Source organism: Salvelinus namaycush, chromosome 21 (assembly GCF_016432855.1).
Source record: "Salvelinus namaycush isolate Seneca chromosome 21, SaNama_1.0, whole genome shotgun sequence".
Lineage (NCBI taxonomy): Eukaryota > Metazoa > Chordata > Actinopteri > Salmoniformes > Salmonidae > Salvelinus > Salvelinus namaycush.
The window spans coordinates 52,211,473-52,231,525 of record NC_052327.1 but is presented as its reverse complement, the minus strand read 5'-3'; the positions used below and the strand labels follow the sequence as shown (position 1 = coordinate 52,231,525).

General features: G+C 42.1%; 1 protein-coding gene across 1 annotated transcript; it reads left to right on the top strand.

Moving 5' to 3' along the window:
• Nucleotides 1-10: 10 nt before the first annotated feature.
• Nucleotides 11-20,003, top strand: LOC120066481 (rab GDP dissociation inhibitor beta-like). The gene is made up of 11 exons (XM_039017880.1): nt 11-161; nt 1,150-1,257; nt 2,132-2,231; nt 2,420-2,554; nt 3,479-3,677; nt 4,053-4,184; nt 4,474-4,573; nt 11,380-11,551; nt 11,888-12,032; nt 19,286-19,340; nt 19,448-20,003. Exons 1-11 carry the CDS (start codon nt 117-119, stop codon nt 19,601-19,603), a joined length of 1,347 nt encoding a protein of 448 aa, XP_038873808.1. The 5' UTR covers nt 11-116; the 3' UTR covers nt 19,604-20,003.
• The last annotated feature ends 50 nt before the right edge of the window (nt 20,004-20,053 follow it).

Genomic DNA, 20,053 nt, shown 5'->3' with positions numbered 1-20,053 from the left:
TCGCAGGGATCATTACCTGCGCTGCGCAGCCGGAAAACTTTTCAACTACCAAACAGCCATTCCATTTTCACTGACATAAATAACCGTAGGGATAAAGTAAAGAAGGACACTCAGCTATGGATGAAGAATATGATGTTATCGTTCTCGGTACCGGCTTAACGGTGAGAAAATGGACAAAGCAATAGTACGAACTTCCAATAGTCGAAGCATGCTCATGCATGACATGTCACAGTTAGGTGTGTAGGCTAATCTGTAGGCTAATGTCATAGCTAACTAACGTTAGTGCTAAATTAGCTTGCTTTCTCTTTTGTTAGATATCCATTTTAAGTTATTTTCAGAAATGTGTCTGCTTTGTTTTTCAGTAGTGTTATCTGTGTGTGGTGATACTTTCCACAGTCTGCAACAAGTGACAGCTCACGTACAATAACTAGTATTTCCTGTTATTTTCAACTAGAGTAAAATCACAGATAGAACAATGAGACAGATATTTCACAGGATGTATAAATGTGAAGCATCTGCTTGGCGTTTCCACTCACTACCAAATATGGTAGTGAGAGGAAGCCCACTGGCGGGCAGTGGGAGATGGATTTTGGCCGAGATTCTTATCGAGAAAAACATTTGATCTCAATACAGTTTTCTGTAGCCAAAACTAAAATATGCTATTAACAGAGTGGACCAAGGTTCGTAGACTTTACCCTTTGTGAACGTTTTTTAAAAGTATTGTTGTTTAGAAGGAACGCAAAGGCGAAATGAGCTATTGCACACGCGCACTTCACAGAATAGGCGTTCCCTAACGGAAACATGCAGATGATGCTAGAACGCGCCAATAGGATTTCGCTCACACGTGCCTGGCTCTTCACCCCTCCTTGCTTGTTCTGCCCACTATGGCTCACGTGTTCACATTGGAAACGACAGGCTGTGGTGTATCTTGGTTTAGTTATAAAAAATCATTGGTAAAATGTAGCTAACATTAGCTAGTTGGCTACACTGGCTAAGTACTAGTAGCCAGTTTAGCTAGTTGTGGTGTTAGCTGTTATACTGTTTACATTGTTATTTAAACATCTGTCTAAAACATAAAATACCACTTTTATACATCTATTTTTGTGTAACGAACTTACCTGTCTGACTTCTATCTATTTATTTCCAAAGGAATGCATTCTGTCTGGCATAATGTCAGTGAAGGGGAAGAAGGTGCTTCATATGGACAGGAACTCGTACTATGGAGCAGAGAGCGCTTCCATCACACCACTGGAAGACGTAAGCGAAGGCACACAAGATGACCATTTTTATGCTATCATGCCTGTCCTGTTTTCTTTTGGTCAAACCTTAACTAGGCCAGCCCAGTAATTGGCTCAACTCAGATCAGTAGTGTGGAAAGGGTATTAACCTGGGCTGTATTCATTATTCGAATTCCGTTGCAAAACGTTTTGCAATGGATACCGTTTACCATTTACTCTAGAACCCAATCGGAACCAAACAGGGAGGGACCTACCTGAAGTTGTCCAATAGAAACTTGTTTCCGTTGCAAAACGTTTTCCGTTTGTAGTAAACCAAATGTTTTGTAACGGAATCCAACTAATGAATACACACCAGTGGTTCTAAAACAGCCCACATCGTGTGGTGTTGTCACACAAATATAGAGTTACATGTTCTATTATCTATGTTGTCACACAAATATAGAGTTACATGTTCTGTTATCTATGTTGTCACACAAATATAGAGTTACATGTTCTGTTATCTATGTTGTCACACAGATATTGAGTAACATGTTCTATTATCTATGTTGTCATACAGATATAGAGTAAGTAACATGTTATGTTATCTATGCTGTCACATCTCATTGTTATAGTTGAGGCACAGCTGAGTTTGAGCTACTCAAAAACTGACAGCACTGTTTTACTGTCAAAGAAATTAAGTAATCAAATCAAAGTTTATTTGTCACGTGCGCCGAATACAACAGGTGTAGACCTTACAGTGAAATGCTTACTTACAGGCTCTAACCAATAGTGCAAAAAAGGTATTAGGTGAACAATAGGTAGATAAAGAAATAAAAACAACAAGTAATAAAAAAGTAATAACAAATCAAATGTTTAATCATTCCTGTTTAGTTTTTTTCTTGTCCCCCCTCCAGTTGTACAAACGCTTCAGCCTTCCAGGTAAACCTCCGGAGTCCATGGGAAGAGGTCGGGACTGGAGCGTGGACCTCATCCCAAAGTTCCTGATGGCCAATGGTAGGAAAGCAATATGGCATTCTAGATATAATACTGAGTGCAGGGTTGTGTTTATTAGCCACCACACAGGGGGGGGGGGGGGGGGGGGACTGGAACAGGAAGGGACTAACTGGCCTTGTCCAATAAGAAATGTTTTCCTTTGCATGCCCTAATGACCAGGTCTCTTTTCCTCTCTGGGCTCTACCCAGGTCAGCTGGTGAGGATGTTGCTGATCACTCAGGTGACCCGTTACCTGGACTTCAAGGTGATCGAGGGCAGCTTCGTCTACAAGAAGGGAGCCATCTACAAAGTGCCTGTCACTGAGACAGAGGCACTGGCCTCCAGTGAGTGTATATACACTAGGTGTACAAAACATTAAGAACACCTGCTCTTTCCATGACCGACTGACCAGGTGAAAGCTAAGATCCCTTCTTGATGTCACTTGTTAAATCCACTTCAATCAGTGTAGATGAAGGGGAGGAGACAGGTTAAAGAAGGATTTTTAAGCCTTGAGACAATTGAGACATGGATTGTCTATGTCTCAAGAGGGTGAATGGGCAAGACAAACGATTTAAGTGCCTTTGAATGGGTTATGGTAGTAGGTGCCAGGCTCACCGGTTTGTGTCAAGGACTGTAATGCTACTGGGTTTTTCACACTCAACAGTTTCCCATGTGTATCAAGAATGGTTCACGACCCAAAGAACATCCAGCCAACTTGACACAACTGTGATCAACATGGGCCAGCATCCCTGTGGAATGCTTTCAACACCTTGTGGAGTCCATGCCCTGACAAATTGAGGCCGTTCTGAGCGCAATAGCGGGGGGTGCAGCGCAATATTAGGAAGGTGTTCTTAATGTTTTGTACACTCAGTGTATATCAATGGGATTCTCAGATGCTTATTTCTATAATATTATGCCATTAAGTACAAATAAACTTACAGTACAGTGAGTGCATACATTTGTTGGTATGTATATGCTATCTTCTCTGTTGATTATTTGTGGATGACCTATCCTCAAGGAGAAAAAGTTAAGTCTAGTAAGTCGTATTCTATTAACTTATGCTATAGCTATACAACTTAACCAAGCTTTTATCCCAAGCGACTTACAGTATTTCTGAGCGCATCCATTTTTTTTGTATGTGTATGCGACCCCCACAGGAATTAAATCCACAATTGAATCCACAACCACACAGGACCACATTCTTAGTCTCATTTCAGACCAAAGCAGCTTTTTCTATTTCTGTCTGACTGACTTTTCTGACACCTCAGGTTTGATGGGGATTTTCGAGAAGAGGCGGTTTAGGAACTTCTTGATCTTCGTTGCCAACTACGACTTGAACGATCCCAAAACCATGGAGGGTGTCGACCCCAACAAGTCGACGATGCGTGACCTGTACAAGAAGTTCAGCCTGGGCCAGGATGTGATGGACTTCACTGGTCACGCCCTCGCTCTCTACAGGACAGACGAGTAAGTGGCTTTGTCTGAAATAGGACAAATATACGCACCCATATTATTATTATAATAATACAATTATAGGGAATTGGGTGCCATTTCTATATATACTATATGTGTGGATGTTTCTTGAGGTTTTATTTAGTATTATTTATTGTGAGAGCTCGGGTGAGTACGATTTTTGTCTTCTACACTATTAGAAACTTGAATGATGGGAATTAATAGGATGGGCGACTGTCCACTGTGTTCAGGCAGGTACAAATAATTCAAGGGGTGTCAAATCTAAAATATGTAACATCTATAAACATTTATAAGCATTTTTGATGGCTTATTCATGAACATTTTAACAAAGTAACCGTGTTACAATCTAGTATTTGTGTGATCTCTCAGCTACCTGGATCAGCCCTGCATCAACACTATCAATAGGATCAAACTATACAGTGAGTCTCTGGCCAGATACGGCAAGAGTCCTTACCTCTACCCTCTCTACGGCCTGGGGGAGCTGCCACAAGGCTTTGCCAGGTAAGATTACTTAGTCTCCGCCCTGCTATTATGTAATTGTTCCTGATTAATCAAGAATTCCTGATTTTCTGACGCTATCGTTTTCAGTACATACTAGAGTTGAAGTTAACCTACTCCCAAACCAATATCCTACTGATTTCAGTTGTTCTGATCATATAAATAAAATCTCATTCTAGTTCTGTGGTTCTGATCACATCCCTGATTTGACTGTTTTTAGCCTTTTGCTTAACTAACCCATCCCATGCTCCACTATTCACCAGTGTCTTTGACTTGACTTCTCTCCCTCTAGGTTGAGCGCTATCTATGGTGGGACCTACATGCTGAACAAGCCCATAGAGGAGATTGTTATGGAGAATGGAAAGGTGGTGGGGGTCAAGTCAGAGGGAGAGGTGAGTTTTTGTCACATTTTTGCCTCATGTTATAATTAAGCAATAAGACCCGAGGGGGGTGTGATATATGGCCAATATACCACAGCTAAGGGCTGATCTTATGTATGACGCATCTCGGAGTGCCTGGACACAGCCCTTAGCCGTGGTATATTGGCCATATATCACAAACCCCTGAGGTGCCTTATAAACTGGTTACCAACTTAGTTAGAGCAGTACAAATATCTTTGGGATTCATACCCGTGGTATAGGGTCTGATATATTTTTGGTCATGTAGTGTATGCGGACACCTGCTCGTCGGCATTAATATGGAGTTGGTCCCCCTTTGATGCTATAACAGCTTCCACTCTTCTGGGAAGGCTTTCCACTAGATGTTGGAACATTGCTGCGGGGACTTGCTTACATTCAGCCACGAGCATTAGTGAGGTAATTAGTCCTGGCTCACAGTCGGCGTTCCAATTCATCCCAAAGGTGTTCGATGGGGTTGAGGTCAGGGCTCTGTGCAGGTCAGTTCTTCCACACCGATCTCGACAAACCATTTCTGTATGGACGTTGCTTTGTGCATGGGGGCATTGTCATGCTGAAAAATGAAAGGGCCTTCCCCAAACTGTTGCCACAACGGTGGAAGCACAGAATCATCTAGAATGTCATTGTATGCTGAAGCGTTAAGATTTCCTTTCACTGGAACTAAGGGGTCTAGCCCGAACCATCAAAAACAGCCCCAGACCATTATTCCTCCCCCACCAAAATGTACAGTTGGCACTATGCTTTCGGACAGGTAGCGTTCTCCTGGCATCCGCCAAACCCAGATTCGTCCGTCGGAGTGCCAGATGGTGAAGCGTGATTCATCACTCCAGAGAACGTGTTTCCACTGCTCCAGTCCAATGGCGGTGCGCTTTACACCACTCCAGCCGATGCTTGGCATTGTGCATGGTGATCTTAGGCTTGTGTGCTGCTGCTCGGCCATGGAAATTTCATTCGTGGAGCTTCCGACGAACAGTTATTGTGCTGACGTTGCTTCCAGAAGCAGTTTGGAACTCGGTAGTGAGTGTTGCAACCAAGGACAGACGATTTTAACGCACTACGCGCTTCAACACTCAGCGGTCCCGTTCTGTGAGCTTGTGTGGCCTACCACTTTGCGGCTGAGCCGTTGTTGCTCCTAGACGTTTCCACTTCACAATAACAGCACTTACAGTTGACTGGGGCAGCTCTAGCAGGGCAGACATTTGACGAACTGACTTGTTGGAAAGGTGGCATCCTATGACGGTGGCACGTTGAAAGTGACTGAGCTCTTCAGTAAGGCCATTTTACTGCCAATGTTTGTCTATGGAGGTTGCATGGCTGTGTGCTCAATGTCAGCAACAAGTGTGGCTGAAATAGCCAAATCCACACATTGGAAGGGGGTCCAGATACTTTTGGCTGATAGCCGTGGTACACTATATATATACAATCAGCATTCAGGGCTCGAACCACCCAGTTTATAATTATTGTTTTATATTAGTTCCTCATGGTGAATGTCTTTTGGCAGTGTATACAACTGACAAAATTTGAATGGTTCCAGATGGCGGTTCGCTAACTCTCACATGGTGCTGACAGAGATGGTCGCTTCGCGTTCTTAGGAAACTATGCAGTATTTCGTTTTTTAATGTATTATTTCTTACACTGTTACCCCAGGAAATCTTAAGTCTTATTACATACAGCCGGGGAGAACTATTGGATATAAGAGCAACGTCAACTTACCAACATTACCACCAGGAATACGGCTTTCCCGAAGCGGATCCTCTGTTTGGACCACCACCCAGGACAATGGATCGGATCCCAGTAGGCGACCCAAAACAACGGTGCCGCGGAAGGGGCAGACAGAGCGGTCTTCTGGTCAGGCTCTGTAGACGGGCACATCGCTCACTGCTCCCGTGTATACTACTCGCCAATGTTCAGTCTCTTGACAACAAGGTAGACTAAATTCGGGCAAGGGTTGCCTTCCAGAGATACATCAGAGATTGTAACATTCTCTGTTTCACGGAAACATGGCTCAGTCGGGATACGTTATCAGAGTCGGTACAGCCACCCGGTTTCTTTACGCATCGCGCCAACAGAAACAAACATCTCTCTGGTAAGAAGAAGGGCGGGGGTGTATGCCTTATGATTAACGAGTTGTGGTGTGATCATACCAACATACAGGAACTCAAGTCCTTGTTCACCTGACCTCGAATTCCTTACAATCAAATGCCGACCGCATTATCTACCAAGAGAACCAAGAGAATTTTAATCACAGCCGTGTATATCTCCCCCAAGCAGACACCTAGACGGCCCTGAAAGAACTTCATTGGAAACTGGAAACGATATATCCCGAGCCTGCATTTATTGTAGCTGGGGATTTTAACAAAGCTAATCTGAAAACAAGGCTCCCTAATTTTTATCAGCATATTGAATGCACGACCCGGGCTGGCAGCATTCTGGATCATTGTTACTCTAACTTCTGCGACGCATACAAAGCCCTCTCTCGCCCTCCTTTCGTCAAATTTGACCACGACTCGATTTTGTTGCTCCCAGCCTATAGACAGAAACTAAAACGGGAAACGTCCGTGCTCAGGTCTGTTCAACGCTGGTCCGACCAATCTGATTCCACGCTTCAAGATTGCTTCGATCACAAGGACTGGGATATGTTCCGGATAGCCTCAGACAACAACATTGATGTATACAGTGAGCAAGTTTATTAGCGAGTGCATCGGTGATGTTGTACCCACGGTAACTATTAAAACCTCCCCCAACCAGAAACTGTGGATTGATGGCAGCATTCGTGCAAAACTGAAAGCGTGAACCACTGCTTTTAATCATGACAAGGCGACCGGAAACATGACCGAATACAAACAGTGTAGCTATTCCCTCCGCAAGGCAATCAAACAAGCTAAGCATCAGTATAGAGACAAAGTAGAGTCGCAATTCAACGGCTCAGACACAAGACGTATGTGGCAGGGTCTACAGTCAATCACGGATTACAAAAAGAAAACCAGCCCTGTTACGGACACCGAAGTCTTGCTCCCAGACAAACTAAACAACTGCTTTGCTCACTTTGAGGACAATACAGTGCCACTGACAGGCCCGCTACCAAAACCTGCGGGCTCTCCTCCACCGCAGCCAATGTGAGTAAAACATTTAAACGTGTTAACTTCTCTGGGATATGTGGGACGGTAGCGTCCCACCTAACCAACAGCCAGTGAAATTGCAGGGCGCCAAATTCAAAACAACAAATCTCATAATTAAAATTCCTCAAACATACAAGTATTATACACCATTTTAAAGATAAACTTCTCGTTAATCCAGCCAAAGTGTCTGTCTGATTTCAAAAAGGATTTACGGCAAAAGCACACCTTGCGATTATGTTAGCTCAGTACATAGCCACAGAAAAACACAGCCATTTTTCCAGCCAAAAAGAGGAGTAACAAAAAGCAGATATAGAGTTAAAATGAATCACTAACCTTTGATGATCTTCATCAGATGACACTCATAGGACTTCATGTTACACAATACATGTATGTTTTGTTCGGTAAAGTTCATATTTATATCCAAAAATCTGAGTTTAGGCGGGACGCTACTGTCTCACTTGGCCAAAAGCCAGAGAAAATGCAGCGCGCCAAATTCAAATAAAATACTATAAAAATCTAACTTTCATTAAATCACACATGAAAGATACCAAATTAAAGCTACACATGTTGTGAATCCAGCCAACATGTCTGATTTCAAATAGGCTTTTCGGCGAAAGCACACCAAACGATTATGTTAGGTCAGTACATAGCCACAGAATAACACAGCCATTTTCCCAGCCAAAGATAGGAGTCACAAAAAGCAGAAATAGAGATAAAAATGAATCACTAACCTTCGATGATCTTCATCAGATGACACTCATAGGACATCATGTTACACAATACATGTATGTTTTGTTCGATAATGTGCATATTTATATCCACAAATCTCGGTTTACATTGGCGCCATGTTCAGAAATGCCTCCAAAATATCCGGAGAAATTGCAGAGACACGCCAAATAACAGAAATACTCATCATAAACTTTGATGAAAGATACATGTTTTACATAGAATTAAAGATACACTTGTTCTTAATGCAACCGCTGTGTCAGATTTCAAAAAAACTTTACGGAAAAAGCACACCATGCAATAATCTGAGACGGCGCTCAGATATAACAACATTTCTCCGCCATGTTGGAGTCAACAGAAATACGAAATTACATCATAAATATTCCCTTACCTTTGATGATCTTCATCAGAATGCACTCCCAGGAATCCTAGTTCCACAATAAATTGTTGTTTTGTTCGATAATGTCCATTACTTATGTCAAAGTAGCTACTTTTGCTAGCATGTTTAGTACACATGTCCAAACGCTCGCGCAGATCCAGGCGAACGTCAGACGAAAACTTCAAAAAGTCATATTACAGGTCGAATAAACTTGTCAAACTAAGTAGAGAATCAATCTTCAGGATGTTGTTATCATAAATATTAAATAACGTTCCAACCGGAGAATTCCTTTGTGTCTACAGAAGTAATGGAACGCAAGCCGATATCATTTGGAATGCGCGTGACCAAGAACTGGCACTCTGCCAGACCACTGACTGAAACACTTCCCATCCGGCCCCACATCACAGTAGAGGCTTCATTCAACGTTCTACAGACTGTTGACATCTAGTGGAAGGCGTAGGAAGTGCAAACAGATCCATATCTTACTGGGATTTGAATAGGCGATGAGTTGAAAATCAACCAGCCTCAGAATTCTCACTTCCTGTTTGGATTTTTTTCTCAGGTTTTTGCCTGCCATATGAGTTCTGTTATACTCACAGACATCATTCAAACAGTTTTAGAAACTCCAGAGTGTTTTCTACCCAATAGTATGCAATACTATTATAATATGCATATATTAGCATCTGGGACAGAGTAGGAGGCAGTTCACTCTGGGCAGTTCACTCTATTCATCCAAAAGTGAAAATGCTGCCCCCTATCACAAAGAAGTTAACCCTCGCAAGGCTGCCAGCCCAGACGGCATCCCTAGCCGCGTCCTCAGAGCATGCGCAGACCAGCTGGCTGGTGTGTTTACGGACATATTCAATCAATCCCTATCCTAGTCTGCTGTTCCCACATGCTTCAAGAGGGCCACCATTGTTCCTGTTCCCAAGAAAGCTAAGGTAACTAAGCTAAACAACTATCGCCCCATAGCACTCACTTCCGTCATCATGAAGTGCCCTACCTAACACCCTAGACCCACTCCAATTTGCTTACTGACCTAATAGGTCCACAGACGACACAATCGCAATCACACTGCACACTGCCCTAACCCATCTGGACAAGAGGAATGCCTATGTAAGAATGCTGTTCATCGATTACAGCTCAGCATTTAACACCATAGTACCCTCCAAACTCGTCATTAAGCTCGAGACCCTGGGTCTCGACCCCCGCCCTGTGCAGCTGGGTCCTGGACTTTCTGATGGGCCGCCCCCAGGTGGTGAGGGTAGGAAACAACATCTCCACCCCGCTGATCCTCAACACTGGGGCCCCACAAGGGTGCGTTCTCAGCCCTCTCCTGTTCACCCGTGACTGCGTGGCCATGCACGCCTCCAACTCAATCATCAAGTTTGCAGATGACACTACAGTGGTAAGCTTGATTACCAACAACGACGAGACGGCCTACAGGGAGGAGGTGAGGGCCCTCAGAGTGTGGTGTCAGGAAAATAACCTCACACTCAATGTCAACAAAACAAAGGTGATGATCGTGGACTTCAGGAAACAGCAGAGAGAGCACCCCCCTATCCACATCGACGGGACAGTAGTGGAGAAGGTGTAAAGTTTTTTTTTTTTTTAGTTCCTCGGCGTACACATCACAGACAAACTGAAATGGTCCACCCACACAGAGAGCGTGGTGAAGAAGGCGCAACAGCGCCTCTTCAACCTCAGGAGGCTGAAGAAATTTGTCTTGTCACTGAAAACACTCACAAACTTTTACAGTTGCACAATCAAGAGCATCCTGTCGGGCTGTATCACCACCTGGTACGGCAACTGCTTCGCCCACAACCGTAAGGCTCTCCAGAGGGTAGTGAGGTCTGCACAACGCATCGCCGGGGGCGAACTACTTGCCCTCCAGGACACCTAAACCACCCGATGTCATAGGAAGGCCAAAAAAATCAAGGACAAAAACCGCCCGAGCCACTGTCTGTTCACCCCGCTATCATCCAGAAGGTGAGGTCAGTACAGGTGCATCAAAGCTGGGACCAAGAGACTGAAAAACAGCTTCTATCTCAAGGCCATCGGACTGTTAAACAGCCATCACTAACATTGAGTGGCTGCTGCCAACATACTGACTCAAATCTCTAGCCACTTTAATAATAAAAAATTGGATGTAATAAATGTATCACTAGCCACTTTAAACAATGCCACTTTATATAATGTTTACATACCCTACATTACTCATCTCATATGTATATACTGTACTCTATACCATCTACTGCCTCTTGCCTATGCCGCACGGCCATCGCTCATCCATATATTTATATGTACATATTCTTATTCATTCCTTTACACTTGTGTGTATAAGGTAGTTGCTGTGAAATTGTTAGATTACTTGTTAGATATTACTGCACGTCGGACCTAAAAGCACAAGCATTTCGCTACACTCGCATTAACATCTGCTAACCATGTGTATGTGACCAATAAAATTTGATTTGATGAACTTAACCCTGAACCTATCCTTACCCACCATCACCTGAATTATAAACCCTAAACAATACCATCTCTCCTTTCCTCTCCAGATAGCCCGCTGTAAGCAGCTGATCTGTGACCCCAGCTACGTCATGGACAGAGTCAGCAAGGTTGGCCAAGTGGTCCGTATCATCTGTGTCATGAGCCACCCCATCAAGAACACCGGCGACGTCAACTCCTGCCAGATCATCATCCCTCAGATCCAGGTCAACAGGAAACATGGTGAGACCCCTGGATACTAGGGTACTTCGTAACACATTTATAACCCATACATAACACATTCATAAGCAGTACATGAGCATTTCATCAATTCTTGTGTGTGTGAAATTAAGTTGCCACTTGTTGTGACTTTTTTGAATGGCATCGCCTGTGTTCATTCGGCACCAAACGGAAGAAAACAGAAACAGGGAGGGTCTACCTGGAAGAAACGCAGATGTTTTTGCTTTTTTTCTGTTTTCAAAACGTTTTGCTACTTTTTACACCCTACTGAACACAAGGCAGTGGAGCTTAGTTGAGGGTGTATGATATGTCACTGGTCTCTTGTGTTTTTTGTGGCAGACATCTACGTGTGTATGATCTCCTCGGCCCACAACGTGGCAGCGCAGGGCAAGTACATTGCCATCGCCAGCAGCGTAGTGGAGACTAACGACCCAGAGAAGGAACTCAAGCCAGCCCTGGATCTCCTGGAGCCCATTGAACAGAAGTAGGCTTTTGATTCTATGTTGCTATACTGTGCTGTACTCTACTATAAGATACACTGTTATACTACTGTACTGTTACACTAGTGTCTGGTAAAGGGTATTCACTGACATTTTCAACCTATCCCTGACCCGGTCTGTAATACCAACTTGTTTTGAGTAGACCACCATAGTCCATGTGTCCAAGAACGCCAAGGTAACCTACCTAAATGACTATCGCCCTGTAACACTCATATACACAGTAAGAATATGTACAGTTGAAGTCGGACGTTTACATAGACCGTAGCCAAATACATTTAAACTCCGTTTTTCACAATTCCTGACATTTAATCCTAGTAAAAATTCCTTGTTTTAGGTCAGTTAGGATCCCCACTTTATTTTAAGAACGTGAAATGTCAGAATAATAGTAGAGAGAAGGATTTATTTCAGCTTTTATTTCTTTCATCACATTCCCAGTGGGTCAGAAGTTTACATACACTCAATTAGTATTTGGTAGCATTGCCTTTAAATTGTTTAACTTGGGTCAAACGTTTTGGGTAGCCTTCCACAAGCTTCCCACATTAAGTTGGGTGAATTTTGGCCCATTCCTCCTGACAGGGCTGGTGTAACTGAGTCAGGTTTGTAGGCCTCCTTGCTCGCACACAGTTAGGGTTCTGCCCACAAATTTTCTACAGGATTGAGGTCAGCTCCCTGCCATCCAGGACCTTTATACCAGGCGGTGTCAGAGGAACGCCCCCAAAATGTTCAGACTCCAGTCACCCAAGCCATAGACCGTAATCTCTGCTACCGCACGGCAAGTGGTAGCACCAAGTGCACCAAGTCTGGAAACAACTGCTTAATAAGACAGCTAAATAGCTAATCAAATGTCTAACTGGACATTTTATTTGTTTACTAACTCTTGCACTGACTCTAAGCACACATACTGGACTCTACCCACACACTCGCACATACTTACACTCACACAGCAACACACACATACTGAAAGTATTCATTCCCCTTGACTTATTCCACATCTTGTTGTTACAACCTGAATTCTAAATGGATTTTTTTTTTTTTTACCCATCTAGACACAATACCCCATGATGATAAAGTGAAAACATGCTTTTAGAAATGTTTGCAAATTTATTGAACATGAAATATAGATATCTAATTTACTTAAGTATTCATACCCCTGAGTCAGTACTTTGTAGAATCACTTTTGGCAGCGATTACAGCTGTGAGGCTTTCTGGGTAAGTCTCTTAAGAGCTTTCCACACCTCGATTGTGAAAAATGTGCCTATTATTTTCAAAATTCTTAAAGCTCTTTCAAATTAGTTGAATACCTCCCAGTATCTGGTGGAAAGCATACTGAACCAGATTTTGCAAGTGCTTAGCTCCCATTCTGTTTACTTGTTATATCCTGAAACTCCCTAGTCCTTAATGATTACAAGCATATCCATAACATGATTCATCAACCACTATGCTTGAAAATATGGAGCGTGATACTCAGTAATGTGTTGTATTGGATTTGCCCCAAACATAACTTTTTTGTCCTGAATACAAAGTGTTAACTGCTTTGCCATATTTTTTTGCAGTATTACTTTAGTGCCTTGTTGCAAACAGGATGCATGTTTTGGAATAGTTTTATCCTGTACACGCTTCCTTTTCACTCTGTAATTTCGGTTAGTATTGTGGAGTAACTACCCTGTTGATCCATCCTCAGTTTTCGCCTGTCACAGCCATTAAACTCTAACTGTTTTAAAGTCACCATTGGCCTCATGGTGAAATCCCTTAACTACCAGTAGAGTTGAACATGTGATGGAAACACATTGAACTTTACATTTTTATTCGGTAAATGAAAATGTAGAGCCACTGAACACGCCGATTGGCACGTGTTTTTCTGTTGCTCATTAGAACAATTGTATTTCATAGTCACGGTGGTGTGTTTCATGAACGATTTCCACGTTCGGTTAATGATGTTTGTCCCTCATGAGACATTAGATGTGGAAGCCAATTTAACTTCCTCAAAATCCCCAGAATGAATCTAAGATAACTCAAGAAATCAGTAATGTTAGTTTTTTTTCATCAAACTAATGTGTCTGGTGCAGTAAGAAAATGTGCGCCGTGTTGTATTATATAAACAAAATCAGAGCTGCTGGGTAGGTCTGTCTCACTGAACAAGTCCGTTTGGTGGAAACACCACTGTTGGAAAATGCTAATATTTTATTTATGCAGATCTTTGAATATTCGCATGAAAATCTGTCACCAATTGGACGGAAACCTAGCTACTGTTAATCTACAGCTGTTGTTTACGAAGCATGTGACAAATACAATTCGATTTTTGGTTTACTACTGTAACTATTATACTGTTATGTAAGGGATAATCATTTTGAGGAAGTTAAATTGGCTTCCACATCTAGTGTCTCATGGGGGACAAACATCATTAACCGAACGTGGAAATCATTCAGGAAACACCACCGTGACTATGAAATACAATTGTTCTAATGAGCAACAGAAAAACACGTGTGTTCAGTGGCTCTACATATTCATTTACCGAATAAAAATGTAAAGTTCAATGTGTTTCCATCACATGTTCAACTCTACTGGTAGTAATCAAAAGGGGCTATGCAATGTAAGGAAAAGTGTGTTCCACGAAGCGCTAGTGAAGTGGAACTGACCTTCCAGAGTTGCATTGATTTCCGTAGAACGCATATAAATGTGTTCAACGTCTACTGAAGTAGCTAGCTAGCAAGTTTACTCGATAGCTACAGTAGTTACCATGGTAACTAAACAGCCTTACTAGTTTAGCTAACCAAACCATCAGTTCTATCTAGCTTGCTATTATGAAAGTAGAATTCAACAATAACACTGTTTTCAATTCCACGTTTGCTTCCAAAAGCAGCTCAAACAAAACATGTAAAAATGAACTATTGAATTGTACCGTGCGTTATTTAAGTGATAATGCCCGAGAAGCCAGTGTTTGGAGGATTTATCAAACGTTGGGACAGACCTACTCATTCAAGGGTTTTGCTTTATTTATATTATTTTCTACATTGTTGAATAATAGTGAAGACATCAAAACTATGAAGTAACACACATGGAATCATGTAGTAACCAAAAAAGTGTTAAACAAATCAAAATATATTTTAGATTCATCAAAGTAGCCACCCTTTGCCTTGATGACAGCTTTGCACACACTTGGCATTGTCTTCACTATTATTCTACAATGTAGAAAATAGTAAAAATAAAGAAAAACCCTGGAATGAGTAGGTGTCAACTTTTAACTAATACTGTATTTTCATAAAAGACGTTATTGTGATGAATTCCACAAGATATAGTCCAGACACAAATCTAGGGTTGCTACCCAAGCCGGCTGATCGTTCGTTCTATCGGTTTGGTTGCTAGAGACGTGTTCCAGTCGTTCAGTATTTTTGTTCTGCATCTATGGACACATCCAATGGAACACCGTTTGGGTCTTTGCGTCAAAAAAAATACATGTCATATAACACAATTTGACGTGTCAAATAAGATTGTTGACCAATCAGGACCTGAATATGACTGCACGTCACATAATAATTTAACACGTTCATAATTTTTTTACGTAGTTATTACACATTGATTACACTATCACTCTTTTTCATATGTCACAACGATTCATCGATACGTATGCTATGATGCTAGTAAAGTTATCTCGCGCACATACAGTGCTGGTCATAAAAAAAATAGAAGTAGCTAGCTCATGGATGCAAACAATGTTCTTCCCCAAAAACATAGAAAACGACTGTTTCAGTAGCTATAGTTAGCATGCTATCTATATAGCTAGGTGCCATCATCTAAAATAACCCTAATTTATAAGACAGTTCTTAGTTGATTAATGGTGGTCGGAGCCATCTATGTGAAGCTAGCCACAATAGTGGACTTTGTGGTTAGCCTTCAAAATAAATGTCATTGACAGTGATGCAAATAAATATAAATAGTAGAATTATGCCATAATTAAATAGATCATGCTTAACGAGGTTGGAATGTATATAAAATCAACAAAAGACCATTTGTTAATTTCACAAAATTCTGTTGAAATCACACTGAATGTATTATACTTTAGAATTGCATTGGGGGCATACTTATTTCACTGTACAACCTTACCTATGGATTGTGGATCAATGACATGGGGTATCAGTCTACTCAGTGTCACCCAGAGAACATTACCGTTCTATTATTGCGGGACTCTGAAACAACTGGGAATTGAGCCACATTTATTGTCAACCTATGTGTATTGAACACTGTTCCAGAGGAAAAACAATACTGCGTGGATGTTTTGGAGTCTGATAACTCTGAGGAGGATGTTGGGGGGGGGGGGGAATATATTGGGTATTGAGTAGACCGATACCCCATTTCATTGATCCCCAATCCTTAGGTAAAGCTGTACAGTGCAAAATGAATGTCAATACACACAATAGGCTGACTGGGGAGGTGATTTCACACAGTCACAGTCCCGCGACAACGCTAATATTTGCGTAAACTCTTCACAGTTGTGTTCTGTGGGTGTCACAGAGTAGACTCACATTCCAACCTTGTTTAACATTATCTAGTCAAAATATGGCATCATTCCACCAATTGTAACCTTCTGTATCACTTTCAAATAGGTACTTTTATTTTGAAGGCAAACCGCAAATTCCACTATTGTGCCTATGTAACCGATGTGAAATGACTAGCTAGTTAGCGGTGGTGCGCGCTAATAGCGTTTCAATCGGTGACGTCACTTGTTGTTCCCCTTGACCTGCAAGGGCCGCGGGCTTCTACACCTGTATTGCTTGCTGTTTGGGGTTTTAGGCTGGGTTTCTGTACAGCACTTTGAGATATCAGCTGATGTAAGAAGGGCTATATAAATAAATGTGATTTTGTGGCGTGATGGGTAACGATGCTTCCTGGGTGACTGTTGTCTGTGTGCAGAGGGTCCCTGGTTCGAACTCAGGCGAGGAGAGGGACGGAAGCAATACTGTTACACTTATTGTGGCTAGCTTCACAACACAGTCCGGTCGAGCCTCACTAGCCAAATTAACCAAGCTGGCTGCTTATCATGTTAGCTTTGGGCAACAGGGTTAAGTAACTGGCTAGCTAGTTATATTTAAATAGGCGAACAACAACTGACTACCTAGCTAATCACAAGGATTCCAAAATCATTGCTACGAATAATGAAAATGACTGCAGTTTCTACTGGTCATTGTTTTCAGGCTGGTTGTATTGGTGCTAGCTAGGTACCAAGCTAAAGCTAGCTACCCCAGAAGTTGCGTTCGAACAAATAATGCCTTATTACCAACGCGTATTGTAAACACATCGTTCGTGGCCGGTTTTTGCTTGTTTGCAGACTTTTTTTTTTGTACAGCATTGACAGTGCTACTAATAGTGGTGGCGCTTGGCTTGCACATTCAGTACACACAACGTTCAATAATATAACGGTGTTATTTGACGTGTCAAATTAATAGCTTATTTAACTTTTTTGACACGCAAAGACCCAAACGGCGTTCCATAGCAACCCAGTCATTCATTCTAAATGTTCCATTGCTATACTGCTAGCTACCAACTACGGCTAACTTAGTCACGTCAAAAAGTGCAGCCAGAATAACAGCAAAGTAGCCGCATTTGTTCAAGTTGTTTTCTAGTGACATTTATTTGCACACATCCATAACAATGAGCTAATGAGGTGCGATTTCGCCTGGCTTAGAAAACGTGCTCACTTGTCAGAACACTGTTGTTCAGAGGAGCTAGCCAACAACACAGCTAACACAATCACTTCAAACTGAAGCTGGAAAGACTGTAAACTAGCTGCACTTCGTCTCGTTGTAACTTTTTTCAATTAACATTTATTTGTAAAAATAAGGCCAGCTGATTCATGATTTGACTGGCTGAAAAACGCTGCCTGACTGTCTCGTCCGACTCCCAACACGTTCATTACTATGGGACAGCTGTAGATCCAATTTGAATATTGAAACAATGTTGTAAATGTCGGAGACAGACAGCAATATTTATACAAATCTCCGCTGGTCTAAAAGAAATGTGAAATAATGTCTGTTTTTTATAGTGGAGATCAAGTTTATAAATTGCTTGACTGGGCTGATGAGACAGTGGATCATGCAGGTGTAACAGTTTAGCTTCCTCTCCTCGCCCCGAACCCTAGGCACACATCAACAACTGGCTCCCACGAAGCATTAGTTACCAATCGCGCCACAAAAGCCGCGGCCCTTGCAGAGCAAGGGGAACAACTACTTCAGGTCTCAGAGTGAGTGACGTCACCGATTGAAACGCTATTAGCGCGCACCACCGCTAACTAGCTAGCCATTTCACATCGGTTACACAGGCAGATGGAACAGAGTAAATGGGCATTTTCATGTCATAGATTTAGCCGGTGGTAACTTGTGGAATAGACACCGGCTGGAATGCGGTTTAAATCAATCAGCATTCAGGATTAGACCCACCCGTTGTATAAAGAGAATTATAAACTGGGTGGTTCGAGCCCTGAATGCTGACAGCCATGGTATATCAGACCATATACCACGGGTACAACAAAACATGTTTACTACTCTAATTACATTGGTAACCAGTTTATAATAGCAATAAGGGACCTCAGGGTTTGTGGTGTATATGGCCAATATACCACGGCTAAGGGCTGTGTCCAGGCACTCCACATTACGTCGTGACTAAGAACAGCCCTTAGCCGTGGTAAGGGCACATCTCCCGGGTGGCGCAGTGGTCTAGGGCACTGCATCGCAGTGCTAGCTGCGCCACCAGAGTCTCTGGGTTCGCGCCCAGGCTCTGTCGCAGCCGGCCGCAACCGGGAGGTCCGTGGGGCGACGCACAATTGGCATAGCGTCGTCCGGGTTAGGGAGGGTTTGGCCGGTAGGGATATCCTTGTCTCAGTATGTAAAAAAAAAAATGTAATAAAATGTATGCACTCTACTGTAAGTCGCTCTGGATAAGAGCGTCTGCTAAATGATTAAAAATGTAAATGTAAAAATGTGGTATATTGGCCATATACCACACCACCTCGGGCCTTATTGCTTAAATAATGCATGCTCTAGAATGCCCTTCAAGCCAATGAGAAACGAGTATTCAACAATGCCATGGTATGAACTGTTTTACTACTAGCACAGGGGCTCACATCACTGGAACACAATGCTGTAAATACCGTTTTCACACTACTGAGATGTACTGCACTGGCCTGGTAACATATCCTCCATTCGTTGATGTTTTCTGACCCTGTTCAAACCTTCTCTCCTCACAGGTTTGTGAGCATCAGTGATCAATATGCACCAACTGACATGGGAAAAGACAGCCAGGTGAGTGAATTAGTCCTAATCCTCATGTTGGCCTTCATTTTTTTTTTTTTTTTAATATATGGGCATAATTTATCTTTCCCCTCTATGCTTCTGGAATATCTATGCAGATATTTATTTCACGTACATATGATGCAACGACCCACTTTGAGACCACCTGTGACGACATCAAGGACATCTACGAGCGTGCGATGGGCACTGAGTTTGACTTTGCAGAGATGGAGCGCACGAAGAACGACATCTTTGGAGACGCTGGTGATCAGTGATCGTATAATCAACATGTCCAGACAACTCCAAATCTTAACAAACTGGTTTATAATCCAAATGTATTGTTGGAATCTGTATCAATGACCCTTTAAAACAATGGAAATACATTTGTAGAAAAAGAAGAATGAAATGTTTTACTAATAAGCAAACAATTTGTGGTGGCTACGTTTTGTAGGCTAATTTGTTTGACAGTTGGTTGAAAACATGCAATGATCACATTGTGTGACATCATGAAGGTTTCTTCACTTTCTGACAAATGTGAATGTCGCCAAATAATTGGTTTTATTCGGGTTTATACGTAGACAATATAAATGTGATATAAATTGTATTTTTTACATAAGGCACTATTCTGTGTTAAAGTGAAATAAAGATGTATTTTATCTGGAATAGAGAAAAGAACCATGGTCACTTTCATTTTTTTGTTGCATGTATGTGGTTGAAAAGAAAAG

What these genes read in the sequence shown, in the direction of transcription:
- LOC120066481 (XM_039017880.1), top strand. Translation starts at nt 117, where the DNA reads ATGGATGAAGAATATGATGTTATCGTTCTCGGTACCGGCTTAACG. An exon ending in GGGTCAAGTCAGAGGGAGAG is followed by an intron (nt 4,574 to 11,379) that starts GTGAGTTTTTGT and finishes TTTCCTCTCCAG; the next exon opens with ATAGCCCGCTGTAAGCAGCT. An exon ending in CCAGGTCAACAGGAAACATG is followed by an intron (nt 11,552 to 11,887) that starts GTGAGACCCCTG and finishes TTTTTGTGGCAG; the next exon opens with ACATCTACGTGTGTATGATC.